This window comes from Lolium perenne, chromosome 3, assembly GCF_019359855.2.
Source record: "Lolium perenne isolate Kyuss_39 chromosome 3, Kyuss_2.0, whole genome shotgun sequence".
In the NCBI taxonomy this organism is placed as follows: Eukaryota; Viridiplantae; Streptophyta; class Magnoliopsida; order Poales; family Poaceae; genus Lolium; species Lolium perenne.
In genome coordinates, this window is record NC_067246.2 from 273,490,951 (window position 1) to 273,501,561 (window position 10,611).

At 45.4% G+C, this 10,611-nt stretch overlaps 1 protein-coding gene across 1 annotated transcript; it reads right to left on the reverse strand.

Moving 5' to 3' along the window:
* LOC127344513 (uncharacterized) lies at positions 1-2,545 on the reverse strand. Its single transcript, XM_051370813.2, has 2 exons — positions 2,125-2,545; positions 1-2,043 (listed from the first exon to the last, which is right to left on the reverse strand). The coding sequence occupies exons 1-2, from the start codon at positions 2,181-2,183 to the stop codon at positions 927-929; spliced, it is 1,176 nt and encodes a 391-aa protein (XP_051226773.1). The 5' UTR covers positions 2,184-2,545; the 3' UTR covers positions 1-926.
* Positions 2,546-10,611: the final 8,066 nt, after the last annotated feature.

A 10,611-nucleotide genomic window follows, 5' to 3' on the forward strand; every position in this document is an offset into this window, starting at 1 on the left:
ACCATTGGAACAAAAAAACACTTCTCCACTGTCTGGCTATAATGCAAGGGAAAATTTGAACAACCAAACTTAAGAATTTTTTGTTTTGCGGGGCAAACTTAAAAAAGTTAGTCTAAGCTTCTACAAATTTCATGAACAAGTCGAAAAATCACTTTGGCTTCCGGGTTTCAGTGCTCTTTATATCCTCCCATTTGTTTTGCTCTCTGCCCCATCCCGTGCTTCAGCTATATTGGGTAATTTATTTTTTGCTTGCTAATATAAATATTTTATATGCAGTTTCAATTAGTCTTAGTGATGATTACTCACATGGTAGTTTTGCACATCACGGGTAGCAAGGACAAAATCATGGTAGAGGTGTTAAGCTCTTTGTAAATACCTGCCTTGTGACTTCATAACTGCAACCTGTTTTGTGTGAACCCCCATTTGATAGAACAAAGGCATACAGATCCTACTGAGGTTATAAAGCAATGGCCTTTTTTTGTTATTCTATATTTGCCTTAAGTGAACTCAGAATATACCACTGCTCAGATTACAAAACAGTCATTATGGCACAAGCACCTTATTACAGAAGTAAATAAAAAAGGATAGCAGTACACATTGATATTTTCTCCAATAAAAGATCATTCTCAAGTAATTAGACTATTTTAGCAGAATATGCAACATCGGGTTGTTTCAACATCAGCAGTAAAGAAGAGATCATGTGCATACTATGCCTTGGCTTTTCAGGGTTAAACTCATTTTCACACAAGATTGGCTAGCAAGATGCTTTACAAATCAGTATGTATGGCTGGTGGATTCAGAATGCAAATTAAGCCGGACTAGCCATCCATAGATAACTCTACCTAGATACATGCAGTAAAATACTAGTACTTGCTAACCAAACAGGATAAAGAGTGCATATTGCATGAACCATGCCTGCTAAATTATCACTCAGTAATGGACAATGACAGACAGTCAGTGAGAGTATGCGGCCGTGGCGCCAGGCTACACGGGGGGTCGACGCTTCCATCTGCAAGATGATATGCTGCAGCTTTTAACGCCTTTCTCTCATTGAAGTCCAAGCTCAAGTAGATGGTGTCAGCACTAATGGAGTGGGAGGGGAAAATGTTCAGAGGCACTGAAAGAGAGCAACACAGGCCCATGAACACCGAATTGCCACCCAAGCTCTTGACCCGCAATAGTCTCCCGGCTTTCAAATCCACTCGATAAACGTCGTAGCCCCACCCAGATTTATTCCGTGCTGTCAGCCGACCACACCGACGATGCACCAGCATCAGCTCCCCGCAGTTGTCGACGAGGTGCACGCTATCCGCGATTGGGGTGACACGCATACGCAGCTTGGCAGACACCTTAAGCTGTGGTGGCTGCTCTGCACCCATCTCCAGCACCATGACACCGCTGAGGTTAACACAGTAGAAACGGCCAGCAAACGTTAGAGGCGCCGCTGTCATCCCATCACCATTGTACTTGATCAAATTCCAGGAGTCGTCGCCCGGCTTAGCCACGCCAATCATCCGGAGCCAGTTGAGGCAGAGCACCACTGTTGAACCATCGTTGGCAATGCCGGAGCCCCACGTTGCGAGTTCCCCATCGAAATAGATATAATTCTCGAAAGGCTTGCAGTGGTGGTACTTGGTGGGCAGCAGCGTGGTCAGCGGCGGGAGCTCGGTGATGTGGCGGGTGAGTGGGTTGAGTAGGCGGACGGTGGCGCGCTGGGTCTTGTGGACCAGGACAAGGAGGCCCTCGGAGGTGAAGGAGAGCAGCTCGTGGTCGTGGAGCTCTGGGATATCAACCTTGACGCACTCGCCTGTGGATGTGTTGAGGAAGCAGGGCCGGTCCGGCACGGGTCGCTCCTCCCGGAGCATGGTCCACCTCCAGGGATGGAACCGGCGGTCCAGGCCGCCGTGCGTGCGCGGATCGGGGGAACACTGCCGCCATGGCCGGCACACGGCGCGGAAGCGGACGTAGTCGGCAACGTCGTATGCGAGGACACGCTCCGCAATGAGCCCCGCTGGCCCATCTCCGAGATCAGACCAGTCCCTCCTGCGAGGGCGGCGAATCAGACCGGAATCACGATAATCATCGCTGTGGTGAAGGAGAGGAAGTGCTTCTGGCGGCACGTACCAGCTGCTGTTGTTATCAGGAGGGTCGATGAGCCCTGAGAAGCACCACCCATCCATCATCGTCGGGGTTAAGACAAGTCCCTCCTCCAGTCCTCCTCCTATGAGCGCCCAATTGGAATCAAAACAAACAACCCGGCCGATTGGAGAGTGGAGACCTGTTCGCGGCAGACGGTGCGCAGCTGCTTCTTTGAATTATCATCCAAACCCCGCCGAGAGGGGATCTGCGCGCGCGGTCCCGCGCGGGATTTCGCGCCAAAACTGGGGCTTGGCCGCAGAGGACTCAAAGTCGTCCTCTTGGCCCCGCGGGAGGAAGGAATCTCAGCGGTCCTCCTCCTTTGAGGCTTCGCCCCGCGACCATGGGATTCTGCACGCGCGGCGGCGGCTTCCATTCCGACTGCCGCTGGGATGTCGATCAGATCTGCTCTCCTTGGGCCGCTTGCTTCACACAGGGGCGTACCGCCGGTGGGCCTCTTAGCCCACCTATGGCCACCGAATTTCAGAGTTCAGACACGAAATCGATCCGTTTTTTTATTTTTGAAAAACAGGGCTATGTCCTAGTTCTATTTTTGAAATCAAGTTTTTCACACAGTCCATTTTACAGCCACAGACCCCACATCTTGCCAGATTAATCCAGAGTTTCAAACGGCAGCACCAAAACAGAACCAAACTCGGACGGTTTAAAAGGCTGGGGAAGGAAAGGGGAGCACATCGACAACAACATATTTTACAGATAGAACCATGGTCTCTCCAGAACTTTGAAACATGCATCGTCTCCAACTAGCACCAGTGTGTTGGTCTCCAACGTCCTCGCCAAGTCCACCGCCATGATCAACATAGGCCCAAACCCCCTCATGTCGTCCATGTTACACACCTCCAGAGTCGTTCTAGCTTTCTTTTGCGGAGTTAGCCAGGCTCCGGCCACAATAGCATAGGCGGCATTCGAGCCAACAGCTCCAATTTGTCCAACATTCTCTTCAATCTTCCTTTTTTTCCTCCTTCAGCAGGATTTTCCATTAAGCACAGTTGTAGACCACCTTTTGCCACAACACCAGCATTCCAAACCATTGAGATCGGTTGAAAACCATATCATTTCTGGTAATCCAGATACTCCTCAAGATAGCAGCATATATCATATTACACAGGGCATTCTTTTCTTATCACTCTATAAAGCACAAATATCAGCCATAGTTTCAACCTGGGCTGAATGCCCCAAGACCATCCTAATTTCCTTCCAAAGATTGGAAGCAATCACACAATCAAAAAACAAATGCTGGCAAGACTTAATTTCATTACAAAAAAACACAACGCAAGTCATCAACACATCGCCTTTTACTCAAATTATCTTTAGTGAGAAATTTGTTATAAGCCAACTGAAAGTGCATGGAGCCCTCATGTGTGGTTTTGGTAATTAATGACAATCCCTATGGACTAATGTTTGCATTCAGTTATATTTGTAGGAGTTGTCCATAGGCAATGCTTGAACCATATGTTGGCTCCAAGATTGCAATAAGAAGCAAATGAGGAAGATCAAGTGTCAAGTATGTCTTGAAGATGAAGATGAAGATGAAGGGAGCCCTCAAGTTTAACTTCAAGACATCAATGAGGAAGGATGAAGAAATGAAGTGCAAGTTTAAGACGAGCCATCTCGAAGAGATTAGTTGCTTGAATCTTGCCATCCATATGGTGATCATGGATATGAGAAGATGCGCCGAAGAAGAAGCTCTCCCATGATGGATTATGGAGGAGAGCAATCCACAAGCAAGCACAGTCAAAAAAGGCGTTCCATCTTGTTGTAGTCAAGACTGTCATCATCGAGCTCAAGTGGAATGCGCAAGATTAAGGTTTTCTCTTGATAGTGTTTCTTTCTCACCGGTCTCATGGTTCACTCTGGGCGTTCGGGAAATCCCGCAATTTCGGGACGGGAAATTCGGGAAAAAAATATTTCGGGTTCTGGAAAATGACACCCGAAAATGCAGCATAATATTTGCTTCCCGATAATTCGGGTACCCGACAATTCGGGTTCGGGATCGGGAAATTCCTGAATATCCCGAAATATAGACTGGACCCAAAAAAGACAGCAAGAAGCAGCGTTTCAGCGTCATTTCAGCACTATTTTAACAGCATTTTAACATCATTTTGAAGAATGAACTCAAACTCCAACAAGAAATAGGCAGGTAGAGATCGTATAGTAGCAACACACTAGCACGGTAGCAGACTAGCAGTTCACAATCACGACTTCATTCATACAGTGATAACAGAAATGATGGTAGCTAGTTTAAACAAGAGCAGACTCGATGGCTCGCTCGCTGATGAATTGATCCTTAGTACTCGCTGGCTCGCTGTTGCCTTCAATCAACGCAACAGACCTGCAGCTTGACGGTTCTCCGCGAGGACGACGACGAGGATGTAGGGCGGACCTGTGGAGGCGTCCCGTCGAGCGTCGAGGAGGACAGGGAAGGGAGGTGTCGACGAAGAGAGAACTTGTGGCGGCAGACGGTAGTTGCGAGCGGCGGCGAGTCGATCTGCGGCTGCGCAATGCCTCTTGTGGCGGCTGGGGAGGGACGGGACACGGGAGTTGGGAGTTGGGAGATTGGACGCTGTGTTCCTGTTAGTCTAGGGTTACCTTCACCTTGCTCCACTTGATCAGTTGGGCTGGGCTTTTGGGCTCTCTTGATGGGCTGGGCTGTATTGTTTCGGGATGTTCGGGATATTCGGGTGTAGAGATTACATGCCCGAATTTCCTGAAATAAATTCGGGTAATCGAAACAGCTTCCTGAATATGTGTTCGGGTTTTTCGGGTTCGGGATATACGGGTTCGGGATCGGGAGATTCGGGTTCGGGATTCGGGTATCGGGATTTATGCCCGGAGTGACTCATGGTTTAGTTGGAGACTGATACGTCTCAAACGTATCTATCATTTCTTATGTTCCATGTTAGTTTTATGACAATACTCACATGTTTAATATACACTTTATATCATTTTTATGCATTTTCCGGCACTAACCTATTAACAAGATGCCGAAGCGCCAATTCCTGTTTTCTGCTGTTTTTGGTTTCAGAAATCCTACACAGGAAATATTCTCGGAATTGGACGAAACAAAAGCCCACGATCTTATTTTCCACGGAGTCTTCCAGAACACCGAAGAGGAGACGAAGAGGGGCCACGAGGCGGCCACACCATAGGGGGGCGCGACCCCACCCCTGGCCACGCCGCCATATGGGGTGGGCCCCTCGGGCGTCCCCCGACTCTGCCCCTTCGCCTATATAATCCTTCTGTCGCGAAAACCCTAGTACGGAGAGCCAAAATACGAGAAAAGTTCTGCAGCACCGCCGCCATCGACGACGAGTTTCGGGGGACAGAAGTCTCTGTTTCGGCACCCTGCCGGGACGAGGAATTGCCCCCGGAATCCATCTCCATCGACTCCATCGCCATCTTCATCGCCGTTGCTGTCTCCCATGATGAGGAGGGAGTAGTTCTCCCCCGAGGCTGAGGGCTCTACCGGTAGCTATGTGGTTCATCTCTCTCTCCCATGGTGTGATCTTTATGTGATCATGAGCTTTGTAATCTAGTTGAATATGTAGATGTAGCTTTTGTCTATTATGCACTCTAGAGGTTAATTTAATATGAACTCCGGAGTTACTCTCCACGGTGTGATGGTGACAGTGTGCGCATCGTGTGTGATTCCTTTATGATGGTGTGGAGCTTGTTTACTCCGGCTTGAGGTGTGCTTTTGTAGCCCTACACAATGAATGGTGTTTGTTATCCAACAAGAGAGTGTTTGATAGTAGCATTTATTTATTCAATTATGTGATCATTGTTGAGAGTGTCCACTAGTGAAAGTATGATCCCTAGGCCTTGTTTCTAAGCATTGAAACACCGTTTCCAACAAGTTCTGCTACATGTTCGCTTGCTGCCATTTTTATTTCAGATTGCAATTACTACTTATAATCATCCATATTGCTTGTATTTCACTATCTCTTCGCCGAACTAGTGCACTGATACGCGTACAGCACGCGTCCGTTGGGAACCCCAAGAGGAAGGTGTGATGCGTACAGCGGCAAGTTTTCCCTCAGTAAGAAACCAAGGTTTATCGAACCAGTAGGAGCCAAGAAGCACGTTGAAGGTTGATGGCGGCGGAGTGTAGTGCGGCGCAACACCAGGGATTCCAGCGCCAACGTGGAACCTGCACAACACAACCAAATTACTTTGTCCCAACGTAACAGTGAGGTTGTCAATCTCACCGGCTTGCTGTAACAAAGGATTAGATGTATAGTGTGGATGATGATTGTTGCAGAAAACAGTAGAATGAGTATTGTTGTTGATTGTATTTGATGTAAAAGAATGGACCGGGGTCCACAGTTCACTAGTGGTGTCTCTCCGATAAGAATAAGCATGTTGGGTGAACAAATTACAGTTGGGCAATTGACAAATAAAGAGGGCATGACCATGCACATACATGTTATGATGAGTACTGTGAGATTTAATTGGGCATTACGACAAAGTACATAGACCGCTATCCAACATGCATCTATGCCTAGAAAGTCCACCTTCAGGTTATCATCCGAACCCTCTCCAGTATTAAGTTGCAAACAACAGACAATTGCATTAAGCATGGTGCGTAATGTAATCAACGAATATATCCTTAGACATAGCATTGATGTTTTATCCCTAGTGACAACAGCACATCCACAACCTTAGAGGTTTCTGTCACTCCCCCAGATTTAATGGAGACATGAACCCACTATCGAGCATAAATACTCCCTCTTGGAGTTACAAGCAAAAACTTGGCCAGAGCCTCTACTAGCAACGAAGAGCATGCAAGATCATAAACAACACATAGATGATATTGATAATCAATATAACATAGCATTCACTTATTCATCAGATCCCAACAAACACAACATGTAGCATTACAGATAGATGATCTTGATCATGTTAGGCAGCTCACAAGATCCAACAATGATAGCACAATTAGGAGAAGACGACCATCTAGCTACTGCTATGGACCCATAGTCCAGGGGTGAACTACTCACTCATCACTCCGGAGGCGGCCATGGCGGTGAAGAGTCCTCCGGGAGATGATTCCCCTCTCCGGCAGGGTGCCGGAGGCGATCTCCTGAATCCCCCGAGATGGGATTGGCGGCGGCGGCGTCTCTAGAAGGTTTTCCGTATCGTGGCTCTCGGTACTGGAGTTATTCTCGACGAAGGCTTAAGTAGGCGGAAGGGTAGGTCAGGGGGCGCCACGAGGGGCCCACACCACAGGCCGGCGCGGCCAGGGACTGGGCCGCGCCGCCCTGGTGTGTGGCTACCTCGTCGCTCCACTTCGTTTCCTCTCCGGACTTCTGGAAGCTTCGTGGAAAAATAAGATCCTAGGCGTTGATTTCGTCCAATTCTGAGAATATTTCCTTACTAGGATTTCTGAAACCAAAAACAGCAGAAAACAGCAACTGGCTCTTCGGCATCTCGTTAATAGGTTAGTGCTGGAAAATGCATAAATATGACATAAAGTGTGTATAGAACATGTAGATATCATCAATAAAGTAGCATGGAACATAAGAAATTATCGATACGTTGGAGACGTATCAGCATCCCCAAGCTTAGTTCTTGCTCGTCCCGAGTAGGTAAACGATAACAAAGATAATTTCTGAAGTGACATGCCATCATAATCTTGATCATACTATTGTAAGCACATGTAATGAATGCAGCGATTCAAAGCAATGGTAATGCAATGAGTAAACAATTGAATCATATAGCGAAGACTTTTCATGAATAGTACTTTCAAGATAAGCATCAATAAGTCTTGCATAAGAGTTACCTCATAAAGCAATAAATTCATAGTAGAGGTATTGAAGCAACACAAAGGAAGATTAAGTTTCAGCGGTTGCTTTCAACTTGTAACATGTATATCTCATGGATATTGTCAATGTAAAGTAATATAACAAGTGCAATATGCAAGTATGTAGGAATCAATGCACAGTTCACACAACTGTTTGTTTCTTGAGATGGGAGAGAAATAGGTGAACTGACTCAACATAAAAGTAGAAGAAAGGCCCTTCGCAGAGGGAAGCATTGATTGCTATATTTGTGCTAGATCTTTGATTTTGAAAACAAGAAACAATTTTGTCAACGGTAGTAATAAAACATATGTATCATGTAAATTATATCCTACAAGTTGCAAGCCTCATGCATAGTATACTAATAGTGCCCGCACCTTGTCCTAATTAGCTCGGATTACCTGGATTATCACCGCAATACATATGTTTTAACCAAGTGTCACAAAGGGGTACCTCTATGCCGCCTGTACAAAGGTCTAAGGAGAAAGCTCGCATTGGATTTCTCGCTTTTGATTATTCTCAACTTAGACATCCATACCGGGACAACATAGACAACAGATAATGGACTCCTCTTTAATGCATAAGCATTTAGCAACAATTAATATTCTCATATAATATTGAGGATATTTGTCCAAAACTGAAACTTTCACCATGGATCATGGCTTTAGTTAGCGGCCCAATGTTCTTCTCTAACAATATGCATGCTCAAATCATTCAACTCATGGTAAATCGCCCTTACTTCAGACAAGACGGACATGCATAGCAACTCACATGATATTCAACAAAGAGTAGTTGATGGCGTCCCCAGGAACATGGTTATCGCACAACAAGCAACTTATAAGAAATAAAATGCATAAGTACATATTCAATACCACAATAGTTTTTAGGCTATTTGTCCCATGAGCTATATATTGCAAAGATAGAGAATGGAAATTTTAAAGGTAGCACTCAAGCAATTTACTTTGGAATGGCGGAGAAATACCATGTAGTAGGTAGGTATGGTGGACACAAGTGACATAGTGTTTGGCTCAAGGATTTTGGATGCATGAGAAGTATTCCCTCTCGATACAAGGCTTAGGCTAGCAAGGCTATTTGAAACAAACACAAGTATGAAGCGGTACAGCAAAACTCACATAAAAGACATATTGTAAGTATTATAAGACTCTACACCGTCTTCCTTGTTGTTCGACCCTTACTAGAAAATATCTAGACTCTAGAGAGACCAATCATGCAAGCCAAATTTTAGCAAGCTCTATGTATTTCTTCATTAATAGGTGCAAAGTATATGATGCAAGAGCTTAAACATGAGCACAACAATTGCCAAGTATCACATTATTCAAGACATTCTACCAATTACTACATGTAGCATTTCCCGTTTCCAACCATATAACAATTTAACGAAGCAGTTTCAACCTTCGCCATGAACATTATGAGTAAAACCTAAGGACATATTTGTCCATATGCAACAGCTGAGCGTGTCTCTCTCCCACACAATGAATGCTAGGATCCATTTTATTCAAACAAAACAAAAACAAAAGCAAACAGACGCTCCAAGCAAAGTACATAAGATGTGATGGAATAAAAATATAGTTTCACTAGAGGAACCTGATAATGTTGTCGATGAAGAAGGGGATGCCTTGGGCATCCCCAAGCTTAGACGCTTGAGTCTTCTTGAAATATGCAGGGGTGAACCACCGGGGCATCCCCAAGCTTAGAGCTTTCACTCTCCTTGATCATATTGTATCATCCTCCTCTCTTGATCCTTGAAAACTTCCTCCACACCAAACTTAAAACAACTCATTAGAGGGTTAGTGCACAATCAAAATTCACATGTTCAGAGGTGACATAATCATTCTTAACACTTCTGGACATTACACAAAGCTACTGAAAGTTAATGGAATAGAAAAATCCATCAAGCATAGCAAAACAGGCAATGCGAAATAAAAGGCAGAATTTGTCAAAACAGAACAGTCCGTAAAGACGAATTTCTAAGAGGCACCAGACTTGCTCAAATGAAAATGCTCAAATTGAATGAAAGTTGCGTACATATCTGAGGATCAATCACGTAAATTGGCAGAATTTCCTGAGTTACCTACAGAGAAATAGGCCCAGATTCGTGACAGCAAGAAATATGTTTCTGCGCAGTAATCCAAATCTAGTATGAACCTTACTATCAAAGACTTTACTTGGCACAATGACACGCGTACAGCACGCGACCGTTGGGAACCCCAAGTGGAAGGTGTGATGCGTACAACAGTAAGTTTCCCTCAGTAAGAAACCAAGGTTTATCGAACCAGTAGGAGTCAAGAAGCACGTTGAAGGTTGATGGCGGCGGAGTGTAGTGCGGCGCAACACCAGGGATTTCGGCGCCAACGTGGAACCTGCACAACACAACCAAAGTACTTTGTCCCAACGTAACAGTGAGGTTGTCAATCTCACCGGCTTGCTGTAACAAAGGATTAGATGTATAGTGTGGATGATGATTGTTTGCAGAAAACAGTAGATCGAGTATTGCAGTAGATTGTATTCGATGTTAAGAATGGATCGGGGTCCACAGTTCACTAGAGGCGTCTCTCCCATAAGAATAAGCATGTTGGGTGAAAAAATTACAGTTGGGCAATTGACAAATAAAGAGGGCATGACCATGCACATA